The following is a 19,501-nucleotide window of genomic DNA, read 5'->3' as shown; positions in this document are numbered from 1 at the left end:
CTGATTTAATATTTTTAATGAAACTGTATTAGCTTTTTAACGCATTTTGTTCTTTCTACTTCTATTTAAAAGCTGTTATTAACGGAGCTTATAAAATGCTGAGGCTCAGAGCAGAGATAAATAGTGACGCTGTAAGGAGAACTCAAAGCCCAGAGGTTAACCAACTTCAAATCATCTGTGAATGATGATTTGCATGCCAAGCCCCTCATCTCATAAACAAAGCCAAACTGATCAGTGAAAGAAAAACACATAGCTGTCTGCAGTGAGTTCCACCTACAATTAACTAGAACACTACCATTTTAGAGCTACAGGTACATATACTAAAAGCAAAATATCAATGACTAACAAAACTGAGGAAGGGGAGAAATCAATTTTATTAGAAAAACCCTCTTTTAGAATTAAGTAGAAGAGCAATTTTCATTTATTAAGGAATGCTGAAAACTGCTACTTCTACCTCAAAAAATGTCTTAAAGATACTTCTTTGAATTAAGAACTTCTCACTTCACACTCCCTGGAGAAGGAATGGCAGCGCACTCCAGCATTCCTGCCTGGAGAATTCCACGGACAGAGAAGCCTGGTGGACTATAGTACATGGGTCACAAACAGTCGGGCACGACCGAGTGACTAACAGACACCCCACATTTGAAAACACTTGGCAGCAAAGTCACGGGAGCACGGTCTCTCTGGGAGACGTGCTGCAGAGGACTCGACCAGCGGGGGACCAAGGAAGAGGGCGACACCGCGCTGTGTGCGTCTCAGCGCGCCACTGAGCTCGGCGGCTCTGAGCACCAGGTGCCCGCTGTCAGGTGCGAGAGCGAGGCCGCCTCACAGGCCTGCTGTGATGAGACGGAGCTTGTGTAAGTATTTATCCAGGTAACACACTGGACTTCTTTCAGTTATTAGAAGCACATCCTTCCTTCCGCCCTACACAGACATTTGAGATCAGGATTCATGTCTTAAATGATATTAGATGCTCCTCATTCATCTCCTTCCAACTAAATAAGAAGACTGTAACTCAAGTAAAGATTATACCTAATTATCAAAGGTATGTTTAAAATGAAGGAATCAGCCTAAACATATTAATTTCCTTTTTTTCTCTGCCGTTCAGGCACCCTACCATGGTGAGTACAGTTAACCTTTGGTGTCCAAAATGATCTTCTCCTTTATATAACATTTAACACTCCTTACTATAACAGTTAACAACTGTCTCTTCATTTTTCTAACGAAAATTACCTCAGAGCCCCACTAAGTTGTGCAAGACACTGAACTAACAAGGCACTAATGGGACCAGTCCCAAAGTCATGGAGCTGATGTATAAAGTTAGCAGGTTGCTTTAGTGTCCTAGTGCTGAGAGTCAATAACTCAGGACAGTTTGTGTCTACTGTTAAACCTGAAGAGACAATAGCATAAAACAAGACTACTCCAGACAAACTTGCATGTGTGATCACAATTCTCATTATCTCCAAATAGGATGTACACAAATGATCTTTTGCTTCAGAAGGAGAATAAAAGTACTTTGTTACCTTTTTTTGTTAAAAGAAAGAAAGAGGGGCTTCTCCATGAATCCAGCTTGCAATGCAAGGGACACCGGCTCCATCCCTGGTCCAGGAAGATTCCCCATGCCAGGCAGCAACTGAGCCCATGAGCCACACTACTGAGCGCGGGAGCTGCAACTACTGAGGCCCACGTGCCAAGCACCTGTGCTCCCCAATGAGAGAAGCCACTGCAAGGAAAAGGAGCCCTGCTCCCCAAAACTAGCGAGAGCCCACGTACAGCAATGGGGAGCCACCGCAGCCAATGAATAAATAAATAAATCTTAAAAGGAAAGAAGGAAAAGGGGCTGGGGGCAGGGGGAGGGAAGAAAAAGCAAGTGAGCACACCTAGGGCCCAGATCTTACTTTCTAACACCACTTTCCAATAAAAGAAAACTGGCTCCCTGAGACATGGATGATGATTCCAGGACTGCGGTGGGAAGTATCAAGATGAGCGTGGAGCATCTTGCAGTGGCAAAGAGTAAGGAAGAGTGTCTAAATAAAAAACAGACGAGAAAAACAACAACAAAACACCATAATGAGAGTATGTCAAAGGGACACAAGATCTGACTGAAAGAACTCCCAATCTGAAACTGAAACAATTTTAGCAACAAAGTAATACTGCATTGTAATATATAAAATAAATAGCCATGAGTCTACACCAATACAAATAAATAACTGCATAACTCAATAAATGAGGCAGAAGAGACAAATCTCTCATGCAAAAGAAATAAAAAGTGTTCCACTCTACCTGGGCTCCTTAAGCATGGACTGTGCATAGTTACTTCCTTTCAAAGAGTACACTGTAAGGATAAGAAGGGGTAAAACAGAGTATTCTATAGTGACAGAACCTATCACTGCCTGAACCAAGAGATCACAGTCAACACTGACAATGACACGCTATGTTGACAGTACGTACCACCTCTGATACGATGTGATGAAAATGGTTCTTCATCTCTGTGGTCCAACACAGAGCCCCAGTCTAATGGATAAAACATCAAACATTCTACAAAGCATCTGACCGTGCATGTGTGCTAAATCACTTCAGTCACATTCAACTCTGTGCAACCCCACACAGACTGTAGCCCACCAGGCTCCTCTGTCCATAGGATTCTCCAGGCAAGAATGCTGGAGTGGGTTGCCATGCCCTCCTCCAGGGGATCTTCCTGACCCGGGGATCAAATCCATGTCTCTAACATGTCCTGCATTCGCAGGCAGGTTCTTTACCACTAGTGCCAGAAAGAAAGAAAAGAAAGTAAGTCTCATCAAAAACAAAGTCTGAAAACCTGTCAGAGCCAATAAGTGCCTAAAGAGACATGGCTACCAAATGCACTGTGATATGGACCATGGAACACAAAGAAGGATGTTAGATAAAAAAATCAGGATATCTGAATAAAGCACTGACTTTATTTAATAATAATGTATAAACATTGGTTCATTAATTTTACCAAATATACCATACTAATGTATTATAGGATATTAATAACAGGGGAAACTGGATGTCAAATGTATGGGAACTCTGTAGTATCTTTGCAATTTTTCTGTATATCTTTGCAATTTTTCTGTATATCTAAACCTGTTCTAAAATTAAAACTTTACTCAAAATAAGAAATTAAAATATTTAACATATAGTTTAACATTCAATTCAGTTCAGTCACTCAGTCATGTCCAACTCTTTGCGACCCCATGGACGGCAGCACACCAGGCCTCCCTGTCCGTCACCAACTCCTGGAGTTTACTCAAGCTCATGTCCATTGAGTCAGTGATGCCATCCAACCATCTCATCCTCTATTGTCCCCTTCTCCTGCCTTGACCCCTATTTTTCCCAATGTAGACCACTCCTACGTACACAGAACACTCTGAGGAAATAAAGAGAAGCTGATAGTGGATGCCTTCTCTCAGCTTCCTACAATGCACTGCATTTCACATGTGTGCCCAGGAATTTAACCAAATTTAATGGAACCATAAGGAATTTAAGCAAACTAAATCTCACAAGAACACAAAATGGTTTAACATATTTTAGGCAAGAAATAGCAGATAGAATATAACAGTAATAATGTAAGTATAGGCTAGAAATAAAAGCAGTATTTCTCCCATTCCTAATATGAGTTCTTTATCAGTCACATAAGGTTTAAAATGATAGTTTTTAACTAATAAAAGCTGATTAGAAGTAGGCCAAAAAACTTCAAAATTATCAAGAGGCCCAGAGGCCCTTAATGCATTCTTTTAATGTAATGAATAAACCAAAGTTAGATATATATATCAAATGTGTATTTTTAAATAGTGATAAATTAATGAAAGGTAATAGTAGACTTATATCCACTATTATTAATGATGAGCCCTGCCCCAAATGTATGTTATGCTTCAAGATAACAGTTAATGATATTATGAAGCCTTTTTAATCAGCACAACATATATTCCGATTCTAAATATAAACCTTTATCATTTGTAGTGATGTTTCAAGTTGTGCTATACCCTATTTAGTATTTTGTGACATTTCACAAAAGATAATGGCAAATATGCAGAAGCCTTTACAGATGTTTCTATCCAGTCTGTTTACATCTGTTGGATTCTAGGTCTGAAAATGAAATACTTGAAAAAGACACATTCTCAACATATTCTCAACAGCAAATGACTTCATTAAAGAAAACAAGGTTTTGACTAAAGCTGTGAAAGTGTAACCACTGAGAAGGCAGTCATTTGATCAGAATGAAAAGATTCTGACATAAGGCTTAAAGGTTATCACCACATATGAAATTATTTTCCCCTTCGTTCATAGACAAGCAGTAGTAGAAAAGCAGATGAATCCAAAAATGTACAAACGATACCAGATATCACCAATATGGCTAATTTCATAACAACAAGACCTTCAATAAATAGAGGAATACTTATAAACTACAATAAGATATGTAGTAACTACAACACAGTATTTAAGTGACTTAGCTCCAGAACTGGACTACATGAGCAGGAATACTGACAATAAGATTAGCTATGAGACCTTGGACATGTTATTTAATCTCTCTTTGAGTTACTGTCATCTGTAGAATGGTGGTAATAATAATTTCTACCTTAACATAAGTGGTGGAAGTATGATAAGAGATATTTCACTAAAGTACTTAGAACAACATTTGGCACACGGTAGGCACTCAGTAAATATTAGTTATGACTGGGAGTAAAGCATTACGGGAGCATTCAAGAAAATCTTTTATATCACTACAGAATTCATTAATTATCTTTTGGCAAAGAACTTAGAAGACATCAAACTGAGAAATGAAATACATGTGTGTTTTTTCTTTTTTATAGATACAAGTAAGAATAGCCTGTTCTAGGATATTAAATACAGATTCAGGTCTTTGAGAATACTCCATCAATGTCTCCTGCCTAATTAGTTAAAAGTTATATTGATAGTGTGGCCACAAACAACTGATTGCAAATACTTCACTAGGACTTAGGAACAGTATACATACCCTCAAATCAGGAGAAAAGTTCTCTGCAGAAGTTGATATGGAATCCGATGAGACGACAGAAGCTGATTTTGTATGCACTGAATTCTCTGAATGAGAAGTGGAAGCACTAAAAGATACAAAAGCACAGGACATTTGAAAAATGGGCATGCTAAAAATTCAGAAATTTTATTAACTGTAACCCCATTGTTTACTAAAACTTCTACTGCCAACCAGTCCAACACTGCCTATTCAATCTCATCTCTAAATACTGATAAATTGCAAGCTCTATTCCTAAGAATAGGGCTAAGTATTCTTACCATCCACATTCCCTCTAGACAGGCTTCCCCAGTATTTATGAATACATTCAAGGTTAATTCTTTCTTTTTATCTAATCATCCAGTTATCTAACCACTCAATTATTAGGCCAGTGTGCAAAAAACCATTACACCAGGCACTATGATTTGGAGACAAATAGGGCAAAGCTCATAAAGCTCACAAGCTTGTGGAAGAGACAGATAAACAGCGCAATGTGATAACTCTAACTGTACACACACATACACCCCCAGGTGGACGGAGAGCAGAGAGACAGACGGAGAAGCACCATGACTATGAATCTGGAAAAAGGAAAAGAAAGTACCTAACTCTACCCAGGAAAGTTCAGGTAAGACATCACAGGGCAGGTGGTATCTGAACTGAATCTTGAAAGACAGAAAATTGCCAGGCTGACAAAGCAAGGGAATTCCAAAAACAAACAAAAAACACTACAAGTATAGAATTATCAAAGAGCATAGAACACTTGAGAAACTACAAATAGTCTGACAGGGCTACATGAGCAGAAGGGGAAAAGATAATGATGGAAAGACAAGCCTGTCTTTGTACCTTATAACTTTCCCCAACCAAATTGGGTGTTTTTTAACAAGCCTGTCTTAAATATCCATTTTTTCCATTACACTAAGTAATCACACTCAATACTTCTATTCTCTTAGATTCTTATAGAACTTTTGATACCTGATCGCATACTGCCTTTTACTATTTATTGGTCTCAAGTATGTAAATGTTGCCTCACCAATTAAAATTTCAATGTCCCAAGAAGGATGACTGTGTCTTTATTTTCTATAAAATCTACTTCAGTGCCTCTGTATATAGTTAATGTGTATTATGTTTATTAAATTCAAAAATACAGTGACAATAAACCGATGCCACAAACTGAATGATTTACATCATTTCCTTTTATCAGTAGAAGAAACTTAAAATTATTTAAGGAAGAAAAATCAATGGTAGGAAAATCTCAGACATTTTGAACTGAAACTTAAAGTTCTAACTAAGAAATACATTTTTCTAAAGCTTCACTCCCAACATATTAAAAGTCTACTTCACACAAAAAGTCAAGATTCTGATGGAATAATCTACCTTGAGGTTGTGATATTTAGAAACCACATTTTTGTTTTAAAATTTGTCTACCATAATACCTGCATGTAGTGACTACTAAATTATGTTTACAATGTGAAAATCATCTCCCCTCAAATAACTGTCAGTTCATTTTTATTGAGGTTTGGATACTAAAAAAACTATATATATTTTAGGTGTGCAATATGATATTCTGATATATGTATTCACTATGAAATGATCACCACAATAAAGCTAATTGAGACACCATCACCTCACACAGTTACCTTTCTTTTTGTGGTGAGACAATTTGAGATCTACCATCTTGGCAATTTCAAGTATACAATATTATTAAACTATAGTCACTATGCTATATATTAGGTACCCAGATGTAATTTATATCTGAAAATTTGCCCGTTTTGATCAAATTTTTCCCCCTTATCAGACAGGATTTAAAAAATTTTCTCTCACTCTGTAGGTCACTTTGATGTAGTCCTAATAGTTTGTTTATGCTTTTGTTACCTGCCCTAACGGTGGCAAATCCGAGAAACCATTCTCAAGACCAGTACACCAAAGAGCTTTTCCCCAATGTTTCCTCTGGGAGTTTTACAGACTCAGGTCTTACTTTTAAATGCTTAATCCATTTTGGTTGATTTCTGTGTGTGATGTAATATAAGGGTCCAATTTCACCCTTCTGCATATGGATATCCATTTTCACCAACACTATTCATTGAAGAGTCTATCATTTCCCCACTGTTCATTCCTGGTGCTGTTTTCAAAGGCAGACTGACTGTACACACCTGTAGTTCTACTTCTGGGCCCTCCAATCTGTTCTGCTGTCCACTGTTTTGACAACCACAGTCTGAGACAGGAAGCATGACGCCTCCAGCTCTGCTCTTTGTGCTCAAGACTGCATTAGCCATTTGGGGTTTTTCATGGTTCCATACTGACCTCAAGATTGTTTTTTCTATCTGTGTAAAATGCCATTAGAATTTTTATGTAGCATGCGTTGAATCTGTAAATCACTTTGGGCAGCAATGACATTTTAACAAGATTAATTTTACCAATTCATTAACACAGGATAACTTTCTATCGACTTGTGTCTTTTTCAATTTCTTCCATCATCGTTCTATAGTTTTCTTCATACAGGTCTTTAACTTCCTTGGATAATTTTATTCCTTAGTATTGTATTTTTTTTTTATGCTATTGCAATGAATTTGTTTCCTTAATGTCTTTTTTGGAAAATGCATATTACTATATAGAAACAACTGACTTCTGCATGTTGATTTTGTATCCTGCTACTTTCCTGAATGTATTAGTTTTTTGCACAGTTTTTTACAACGTTGCATGCATAAAGTCATGTTATCTACATTTTTATGTATTTATACAATGTGAAAATCATCTCCCTCAAAATAATCACTTCATTTAAATGAATGAAAATGGCATATCACTTGGAACACTTCAAAAAGTTTTTCTTCAAATACAAACATCTCTTTACTTTATCAACTATTTCAAAGTATAATTGTGGTTAACTGTTTTTGTGTCCAAGAATCTACAATGTGACAAGGGAACAGTCGTAAAAATTCTATTATCTAACTTTATAGTATAAGGAAAGATAAATTGATAGGCTGAGAATGATTTTTTTTCTGTACCAATTTATAATTAAAATAACACTAAACATAACATTAAAATAACAAGTAAAACAATAAAAATTAAGGCACAGTACTCTGACAAATATTGCTTGCTGCCTACTCCATAAATATACACATTCCTTTCTTTCCCGATCTGCATGAGGACAGTTACGGTGAGCCCACGATGACATGCTTGCTTTTGGTTCTTTCGTGTCCAGGAGACAATGTGACACAAAATTGGTCAGTGAAATTTAAGGGGAAGTCTGTTCCATTGTTTTGGAACCCTTTTATTGTCTTAATAAAGAGGAGTAGAAATAGCAAGGCACTGCTTAACCTTTCCCACTTTCGCTTGCCTGGACCAAGAGTCCTGTAAACAGAAGCAAGTGTTGGCCTACGTAGGACACCAAAGAGCATAAAGTCCTTTCCTGGTGAGCAGCTGAATCCACCCCAGCAACTCCCTACTTTGGGAATCTTGGTTATGTAAAATAAATGAAGTTCAATTTTTAAAATCACTGTAATGGAATCTTCTATTCTGCACAGCCAAGCACAACTCTAAGTGTTACAGCAATCAACACTTTACAAAGTCTGTTTTGAGCAAGGTGAAAAGTATAATACTATTTTTTATGTGTATGACCTGAGAAAACAGAAAAATATGTAAAGGCAACAAAACACAACTTGGAATTAAAGTAGTGTAGACCTAGAAAAAAACAGTATCAATAGGAATATTACAGTATGTTTCATTAAGATACCAAATAGTTCTTTAGAGCCAAAGTATGAAGTAAACAAATCTAAGGGAAAATAAACAAAACCAGGTCTTGCAACTAGTACCTTGCAGTCTCAAAGAATCAGTCTTTCAAGCAGAAGTGTGGAAAACAGCCTTTAATTATTAACTTCTCTTTTCAGATACACATAAATATAGATAGATATAATGATCTACAACATATGTGAATACGCACTAGAAGGTTTTAAGCTCCAGGCAAGCTACGAGGGACTGGAGGGGACGCACGTGTGACTATATCATAGTATTGTTCTTGTGATTATAGCAAACACACACACACATACACATACCACCACCACCACAATTACTGAAAATTCTGGTATAAACATGCAGTGGCTACACAAGACTCAAGGTGGCTACAGAATGCAGAGCTCTATTTTCAATAGTTATTTTTCTCCTGTCATATGGGCTTTGTACATGCTTCTGATCACCATGGCTACTAGGATAATATAACTTAATTTCCACCGCTCTTTTCCATTTCTCCACTGCTCATCTTGAGGTCAAGCTCTCTATGTTTACCTTCTATGAACTGTTCCATAAATAAGCGCTGTACTTCCCTGAATTCGTACCATTGCTCATGCAACTCCAAAACAGAATGCCCATTTATCTTCCCTGGTTGCTCAGACGGTAGAGTCTGCCTGCAGTGTGGGAGACCCAGGTTCGATCCCTGGGTCAGACCTCCCTGAGTCAGGAAGGTCTGGAGAAGGAAATGGCAACTCACTCCAGTCTTCTTGCCTGGAAAATCCCATGGACAGAGGAGCACGGCAGGCTATAGTCCATGGGGTCGCAGAGTCGAACACCACTGAGCTAATTCTCTTTCTATTTATTAACATCCTATTGTTACTCTTTTAAGACCCAGTTAAAAGGCCGATTTTTTTCAAGAAGTCTTCCCAGGTAATCCAGAGGAATAAAACTCAATCATCTGTACTTCTGCCTATACTCTATAATGGCATTTAAATCTTTCCACATTAGACTAGAGCACTTTAGTTACATTGCCTCCTCTTTTTTTTTTCTGCCTCCTCCTTTTAAATGATAAACTGCTAGAGAATAATTATCTTATAATTGGCAAGGCATCTGAACTCTGAGCAAAGATTGCAGTCTGCTAATCTCATTAAGTGTGGAGAAGGAAATGGCAACCCACTTCAGTTTTCTTGCCTAGAGAATCCCATGGACAGAGGAGCCTGGTGGGTACAGTCCACGGGGTCGCAAAGAGTCAGACAAGACTCAGTGACTAAACAACAACAATCTCACTAAGTAACCAATGCTGCTTTGGTCCTCAGTTTTCCTAGGCCCATAAACTTCACCACGCAAACTTCAATCCAAACATTCTTGTTATCCTTGTCATCCTGAACCTCTTCAAGTCCGACTCTGTATTTCCTCTATCCGCTTTCCCTGCCCAAGTCTTCCTTCAGCTAACCTTTCCTTTACACTGGACTTTTTACACCATATGGAATAAATTCTCTCCTATCTTCAACCAAATTCCACCCTCCACCTCTTCGCTTCAGCTGAGATCTCCTTCCAGGAGCCCACTTCCCTGCAGCCTTTTCCAGAGAAGACTCTTGTCCCACATGTAACAAAATCCAAAGGTGAAGCCAGCATTTCCCCAGCTCCTGTCTCATGCTTCCACACTAGTGTTACTTTTCCACCTCCATATACAAAAGCCTTCTTCCTCCGAGGTTCTTGGTATTTGGGCATACAACCTCTCTGTTACTGTCACACACTCACCTTTTAATCACAGCTTCTCACTTTAGTAGGAAGTCTTACTAACCAGTCCTACTAACCTGGCTCATTTTCTCCTCTTAAAGCTTCTTTCTACTCCAAAACTGCCTTCATCATAGGAATTTTAATGTTCATAGGGACAAACTAGCAACCACCTAGCTCAAAATTCCTCACTTCCTATATTCCTCATCAACATCCCCACCTGAGCAACGTGCTTCTCCAGCACATACCACACTTTATCATGTCTGGAAACTACCCAGTCTTTGTCATCATAAACTCAAGGAAACCAGTACCTGACCACAGACGCTACCCTTTCCAAACAGCTCACTCTCTTAACTTTGCCTCATCGAACCTTCAGTCCAGTAGTGACAGCTCATCCCTCAACTTGTCCGCTTGTCATCACTCTTCATACTTACTGCCCTCTCTCCCCCGCTCTACCTCCTTCTCCACCCAACCTCAAATACCCAGTGTAACAGTTTACATTCTCTTTCAGCAACCCTCAGGATCCTTGCTTCTATCCACTGACCACCCCTGCCCTGCTAATCCCTGAATTCAGATCAATATAACTATCTACCTTCTGCTATGCTAATGGAGTAAATCTTCACACTGGGGCCATTTTAAACTCACCGTTAGAAACATTAGCTAAACCCTAGGCAGTGCTCAGCAACACTCCCACTTCCCCGGTGAGTTTTCTAATCCATCACCATTTTTTTCCTAAACCAATCACATCCAATCAATCCAAAGTCCTATAGAGTCCACCTCCCTACCATCCGTTGAATGCATCCTTTTTAATATCCTAATTTTTACTGTCTTAGCGCAACACCTTTTCCCTCAACTACTCATTCAATACATCATCCCAAACTAATACCAAAGTGATCTTTCAAAAACAGATCTGATCCTATCATTCCTCTGCTCAAAACTTTTTTTTAAAAAAACTGACATATATGAAAAAAAAAACCTGACATATAATAGATATATAACATTAGTTTCAGGTGTACAGCCTAATGATTCAATATTTGTATATATTGTGCAATAATCATAGAAAATCTCATTAACATCCATCACCACATATATGAACAATTTGTTTCTTCTGATGAGAACTTTTAAAATCAACTCTCTTACAACTCTCAACATTATTACTAACTATAGTCACCACGGTATACATCACATCCCCACGACTTGTTTATTTCATAACCAGAAGTATGTATTTTGACCAGCTTTACCCATTTCCCCCATTCCCCCCAACCCAAATCGCCTGCCTCTGACAACCACCAATCTGTGCTCTGTACCTATGAGTTTGGATTTTGTTTTTCAGATTCCACATGCATTTGTGAGATCATATAGTATGTGTCTTTCTCTGACTTATTTCACTCGACATAATGCCCTCAAGATCCAGCCATGCTGTTGCAAATGGCATATTTTCTTCATTTTATGGTTAAATACCACCCACTGTGTCTCTCTTCACGTGTGTGTGTGTGTGTGTGTGTGTGTGTCACATTTCCTTTATCCATTCACCCATCAAAGGACCTTTAGGTTGCTTCCATGTCTTGGTTACTGGAAATAATGCTGCAGTTAACATGGGAGTGCAAGTACCCTTTCAAGTTAGTGTTTTTGTTTTTCTCAGATAAATATCCCGAAGTCAAACTGCTGCATCACATGGTAGTTCTATGTTTAATTTTTGGAGGAACTGCCATCCTTTTTCCGTAAATGGCTGCACCAATTTATATGCCAACCAACAGTCTACCAGGGTTCCCTTTTATCCACATCCTGACCAGCATTCACAGTTTTCTGTCTTTTTGATAAATGCCATTCTAACAGGTATGAAGGACAGGGCAGCCTGGCATGCTGCAGTCCACAGGGTCTCAAAGAGTGGGATGCGACTGAAGAGCAACTGAACAACAACAGGTGTGAAGTGCTATCCCACTGTGGTTTTGACCTGCATTCCCTGCTTAAACCTTCAGTGACTATATACTGCCTACAGAATCGTGCCCAAACTCCTTAGCACAACACCTGAAGTCTTCCATGATCAGGCCTTTGTTCTATATATTTAGCTGTAGCTATTACTCAACGGAACCCACTGGGAATGGCGTGCAGATTCTCTAGGTTCTTCAGCCATCTCATGCATCTGCACCTTTGTTGCTGATTCTGCTGTCCTTGCCTGTAATGTCCTTCACACACTTCCATGCCCTGTTTGTCCCTATCCATCTTATAAACATAACTACTTCTTCCTTCACTGTACACTGTACATATTTCTATTGCTAATACCTGTAAAATTTTATTTTATTTACTCATCTATGAGCTCCTCTTCTCAGACATTTTTGTTGTTGTTTGCTATTCCAAGATCCTTCACCATAGATCATTTTCTCAACTTGCTTACAACAAAATATATAAAACATCTAAAAAAAAGTAGCACCACATGATTAACTGCTATTATTTACAACAAATGTTACTACACAAAAACTACCCTACTCCAAGTCAGATTAGCTGCATAAATTTAAAAATTATAATGGCAAAGTTGCTGTTTCACTTCGCAATATTACGACTTCCAGTTGTGACATACAAGTCAGAATACAAATGTTCCTCAGTGACTATCCTCATAGGTTTACAGAGGGTGAAGAGGAGACAGCAAGGCTATAATTAAAGACCTGGTGTTCACAAAATAAGAAATTATATCTTTTGGACAACATTATGTTAGATAATATGGGTTCAGAAGTGAAAGACATCCAACTTGAAACTGATAATATAAAATTAACTTTTTTCTGCACAAAAAAGCTCCAGTGTTCTATAACGTAATAAAAAGGACACGGTAGTACCATCAGAAGCGCCTAATTATGTCACCAAAAATAACCTTTCTCTGGAAAAAATGTGAGTAAAAATTAAAGTTCTTTTGCCTATTATGTTTTCCACAGAACTACCTTTCCCAAAACTGTTTGCTCCAATTTGACAGCCAATTCAATTGCATGAAGTCATGTCCATCAAGGAACAGTGTATATATATTTTTCTTCTTCCCTTCCTTTCTTTCACATTGACTATGATTTTTATTTCCCATTTTCATGTCTCATTCTAGCTCAAAACACTTTGGCTGAAAAAAGCCAGAATCAGCTCGTAACTGGATTCACTCAGTAATGTTAGTCCCATCACTTTTTAATATATAATATTCAAATCTATAAGAATAATTTTCTTCAAACATCACTCCAACAATTATTTAGCACTTGTATTCATTATGATAAAAGTGCATATACTGTTACCCAATTACCTCCAAATCAAATTAAATCTCCTAACAATATTCAGAGTGCCAAGGTGCTCCACCATATCTAATTCTAGCTCAAGTTTACATTTCACTCCAGCCAGACACACCTGTTTCTTGCCACTGGTCATGAGACTCAGTCTTCTCCATTTCCTCTCTAAATATTCTTTAACTTAGTCTCCAAACTGTCTTCTCTTCTGACCAATCCTGGTTTTTAACCACCTCAAACTTATCCTGAAGGTACATTTTCCACAATAAATCAGTTCTGTTATTCTTACTGATTCAATAAGTCTAGTCATTTCAAAACCTTTGTAATTGGTTATGTTTATATTGATGTACTGTTTATACTGACAATTTTGTCTATATTGATTCACTGCATAAGGCACATATTTCTTCAAAAAAATTAACAATTATAAAACCCTATGTACAAAACTTTACTATACATCTGGCTGCCAGATGTAGCTCTTCTCTGGCTGCACCCAGATTTCCCACACCGGACCCAACTCCTTCCTTAACTACCTTCTCCTGTCGCCTAGAAGAAATGGAGTAGCCCTTGTAGTCAACAAAAGAGTCTGAAATTCAGTACTTGGGTACAATCTCAAAAACGACAGAACGATCTGTTTCCAAGGCAAACCATTCAATACCACAGTAGTCCAAGTCTACTTGGACTTGCCCCAGCTGAAGGGGCATATGGTTGAGGCATAGTTTTTAGTTTCAGCAGGAAGAAGAAGCTGAAGCTGAACAATTCTATAAAGACCTACAAGACCTTCTAGAACTAACACCCAAACAAGATGTCCTTTTCATCATAAGGGACTGGAATGCAAAAAGTAGGAAGTCAAAAGCTACCTGGAGTAACAGGCAAATCTGCCTAGGAGTACAAAATGAAGCAGGGCAAAGGCTTACAGAGTTTTGTCAAGAGAAAGCACTGGTCATAGCAAACACCCTCTTCCAACAACACAAGAAAACACTCTACACATGGACATCACCAGATGGTCAATACCAAAATCAGATTGATTATATTCTTTGCAGCCAAAGATGGAGAAGCTCTATACTGTCAGCAAAACAAGACCGGGAGCTGACTGTGCTTCAGATCATCAACTCCTTATTGACAAATTCAGATTTAAATAGAAGAAAGTAGAAAAAACCACTAGACCATTCAGGTATGACCTAAATCAAATTCCTTACGATTATACAGTAGAAGTGACAAACAGATTCAAGGGATTAGATCTGACAGAGTGCCTAAGAACTATGGACAGAGGTTCATGACTCTGTACAGGAGGCAGTGATCAAGACCTTCCCCAAGAAAAAGAAATGCAAAAAGCCAAAACGTTTGCCTGAGGAGGCCTTACAAATAGCTGAGAAAAGAAAAGAAGCTCAAGGCAAAGGAGAAAAGGAAAGATATACTCATCTGAATGCAGAGTTCCAAAGAATAGCAAGGAGAGATAAGAGAGCCTTCCTCAGTGACCAATGCAAAGAAATAGAGGAAAACAACAGAATGGGAAAGACTAGAGATCTCTTCAACAAAATTAGAGATACCAAGGGAACATTTCATACAATAAGAAGTACAATAAGGGACAGAAACGGTATGGACCTAACAGAAGCAGAAGATATTAAGAAGAGGTGGCAAGAATACACAGAAGAACTGTACAAAAAAGATATTAATGACCCAAATAACCATAATGGTGTGATCACTTATGTAGAGTCAGACATCCTGGAATGTGAAGTCAAATGGGCATTAGGAAGCATCACTATGAACAAAGCTAGTGGAGGCGATGGAATTCTAGCTAAACTATTTCAAATCCTAGAAGATGATGCTGTGAAAGTGCTGCACTCAATGTGCCAGCAAATTTGGAAAACTCAGCAGTGGCCACAGGACTGGAAAAGGTCAGTTTTCATTCCAATCCCAAAGAAAGGCAAAGGCAAAGAATGTTCAAAATACTGCATAACTGCACTCATCTCACATGCTAGTAAAATAATGCTCAAAATTCTCTAAGCCAGGCTTCAACATTACATGAACCGAGAACTTCCAGATATTCAAGCTGGATTTAGAAAAGGCAGAGGCGACAGAGATCAAATTGCCAACATCTGTTGGACCATAGTAAAAGCAAGAGAGTTTCAGAAAAACAACTACTTCTGCTTTATTGACTACACCAAAGCCTTTGACTGGGTGGATCACAACAAACTGTGGGAATTCTTTAAGAGGTGGGAATACTTGACCTCCTTACCTGCCTCCGGAGAAATCTGTATGCAGGTCAAGAAGCAACAATCAGCTGGATGTGGGACAATGGACTGTTTCCAAATTGGGAAAAGAGTAAGTCAAGGCTGTATATTGTCACCCTGCTTATTTAACTCATATGCAGAGTACATCATGCAAAATGCCAGGCTGGATGAAGCACAAGCTGGAATCGAGATTGCCAGGAGAAACATCAAAAACCTCAGATACATAGATGACACCACCCTTACGGCAGAAATGGAAAAATAACTAAAGAGCCTCTTGATGAAAGTGAAAAAGCTGGCTTAAAACTCAACATTCAGAAAACTAAGACCACTGCATCCGGTCCCATCACTTCATGGGAAATAGATGGAGAAACAAAGGAAACAGTGACAGACTTTATTCTGGGGGGCTCCAAAATCACTGCAGATGGTGAGTGCAGCCATGAAATTAAAAGATGCTTGCTCCTTGGAAGAAAAGCTATGACCAACTTATACAGCATATTAAAAAGCAGATACATTACTTTCCCAACAAAGCTCTATCTAGTCAAAGCTATGGTTTTTCCAGTAGTCATGTATGAATGTGAGAGTTGGACTATAAAGACAGCTGAGTGCCGAAGAACTGATGCTTTTAAACTGTGGTGTTGGAGTCAATCGAAAAGGAAATCAGTCCTGAATATTCAATGGAAGGAATGATGCTGAAGCTGAAATTCCAATACTTTGGCCACCTGATGTGAAGAACTGACTCACTGGAAAAGACCCTGATGCTGTGAAAGATTGAAGGCAGAAGAGAAGGGGACGACAAGAGATGAGATGACTGGATGGCATCACCAGCTTGATGGACATCAGTTTGAGCAAGTTCCAGGAGTTGGTGATGGACAGGGAAGCCTGGCATGCTGCAGTCCATGGGGTCACAAAGACTCGGACACAACTAAGCGACTGAGCTGAACTGATCCGAAACGCTAGATTACAGAACAGCCTCTGCCCTTGAGACTTCAGCCAGAAACAGACATTACACCACATACACATATCAATAATACCATAAGAGGTACAAACAAGGGCTGGGAGAAAAAAAGGAAATGGTAGTAACTTAAGGATTAGAGAAAAGAAGAAATACATTCAGCTGAACCATTTGAAACTGAGAAAAAAAAACTCAAAAGTAGGGGAAGATAAACAAAGTTTCATTCTCCTTCTGGAATTACTGAGGATTTTTTAATATATACGCCATATATACAGTATTTCATTTCTATTAAAAACTTTCTTAGGACACTAGAGCAAACATTTTGTAAAAGAGACTATGTCTTAGGGCTTCCCTGGTGGCTCAGTGGTAAAGAATGTACCTGCCAATGCAGGAGACATGGGTTCAATCCCTGATGTGGGATGACCCTATATGCTGCAGAGCAACTAAGCCTGCGGGCCACTACTATTGAGCTTGTGCTGTAAGAGCCAGGCAGCTCCAACTGCTGAGCCGACGCGCCGCCAGTTACTGAAGGTTCCGCCCTCGAGCCTGTGATCTCAGCAGAAGCCACGGCAATGAGAAGCCCACGGGAGAAGCTAGTCCCTGCTCCCTGCACTAGTTAAAAGCCTGTGCAGCAGCAAAGACCACCACAGCCAAAAATAATAAATAAAACAAAAATTTTTAATAAAGAGACCATGTCTGATGTGAATGATAAATAATCCTTACACAACTGGTAGGAATTGTTTTTTGACTGCTATTTCCCAACTGGTTAAAGAAAAAGTTGTTGAGAATTAAGAAACCAGGAGTTTAGTCCATTCTAGCTAACAGCAGTATCCGCAGCTGAGTGACTTAAACCCCGCTCTCCATTATAGCTCCATTATCTGTGAAAAGTACCGATCAGACTATTTAGACGTTAGCTTTTTGATGGTCAGATACCTCTACTCTTTCCAATGTCAGTAGCTTTAAGGTTAAGAATCATGTCCTAGATGATCTCTTTTAGTTCTAACATAGTTCAGAGCTTCAGAAATGAGTATTCTACCTTTTGAAATATTCACACAATTATCTAGAGAAGTACTGAAAAATTAAACTGACTGTCCAGAAGGTATATGTACATGTATGTGTATATACACCTAAGTGAAGTCGCTCAGTCATGTCTGATTCTTTGTGACCCCATGGACTGTAGCCCTACCAGGCTCTTCTGTCCATGGGATTTTCCAGGCAAGAATACCGGAGTGGGGTGCCATTTCCTTCTCCAAGAGATCTTCCCAACCCAGGGATTGAGCCCAGGTCTCCTGAATTGTAGGCAGACACTGAAGTATTTTCTAACTAGGTAATCACAGACTTGAATAAATTTTAAGACTCACAGCCTAAATAGAAATATTTCCATATTGTATTTCACATAATAGAGTCAAAAGGAAACTAAATCCAACAGCTACACTTATTTTAGGAACTCTGGGCTATCACTTTGTAAACTCAACACCCCCAATTATAGATAAACAGAAATAATACTCTATCAAGAACAATTTTCATTGTTTTAATATCAAGTGACTTTTATCAGAAACTATTTACCTTTCATTGTTTAAATATTTAAACAATGAAATTAAATATTTTCATTGTTTTTAAATCAAGTGATTTTATCAGAAACTATATCTTTTAAAATACACTTGAAAAATATTTTAATTAGCTAAGTAATGAGTCTTTTTTCCTTTTTTAAAAAAAAACAAAACTGAACCACAGATGGGCCACAGAAGTCTCCCCATCATGTCATTTCAGTGTGATGGAAAGGCCTTCACTGTCTGCCTGCCTGGCCCTACCACACATCATCAACAGCTCCTGCATTTGGACTCCTGAGCTTAACGATTCTCTATCAAACATCATAAATTTCAAAACGTATCTATAATAATTTATGGCAGATACCTCTGTAAAAATATACATACAGTTGGTTCAGTTAACGTTTCTAAATAAATAATTTCATCAGAATGGACGAGAACACAAGAACGTGTGACTCAGGAGCGTCGTCCTTGCCGATGGCCGCTGTGACCAGGTTTACAAGGCTTCCTGGTCCGAGATCTGCACTCTTCCTCTCACCTTGTGACCTCAGCACACTGGACTCATTATTAGCTTCAGTGGCCTGACTCACTGAAGAGCTTAGCCTCTGCCAAGGTGAAAAACGAAAACACATGACTTGGAGTAATCTTGGTACTTGCATTTCTGCCAACACACTCATTTTTCTTTCAAACACCATATGTGCTTTTCCTTCACCAGTCTCTTTCCAAATCTGCACACCATATTCCATTTCTTAAAGAGTTTAGCTACCTTCCACATTACAGCAAATTGTCTATCCTCAATGGTTCCATTTGCTTAGTACCCACTCCTTCCCCAATTCCTTCCACTTTGGCTTTTGACTCTATGAAGTCCCTAAAATGGCTCCTTAATGTATTTATTAATGATCTTTTTTTTAAAAAAAGGTCTTTTCTCATTTCTGATATAATAAATTCAGCTCTCCTCACTACCATATTCTTTTGGTTATTTCATATCTAAGCTAAATTTCATCAATACTGCTGAGCACTTATTATATGCAAGTTACTACTAT

General features: G+C 38.5%; 1 protein-coding gene across 3 annotated transcripts in view; it reads right to left on the bottom strand.

The window, feature by feature from the left end:
* Positions 1–19,501, bottom strand: part of MTMR2 (myotubularin related protein 2) — a 105,725-nt gene that overhangs the window by 59,753 nt on the left and 26,471 nt on the right. For all 3 annotated transcript variants that reach the window (XM_043897893.1, XM_043897901.1, XM_043897932.1), the window contains one exon: positions 5,000–5,105. In XM_043897893.1, the coding sequence (XP_043753828.1) occupies positions 5,000–5,105 (106 nt within the window). The remainder of the gene's footprint in view (positions 1–4,999; positions 5,106–19,501) is intronic.

This window comes from Cervus elaphus, chromosome 1 (genome assembly GCF_910594005.1).
Source record: "Cervus elaphus chromosome 1, mCerEla1.1, whole genome shotgun sequence".
In the NCBI taxonomy this organism is placed as follows: Eukaryota; Metazoa; Chordata; class Mammalia; order Artiodactyla; family Cervidae; genus Cervus; species Cervus elaphus.
Note: the sequence above shows the minus strand (reverse complement) of the source record. Positions and strands in the feature narration are given on the sequence as shown.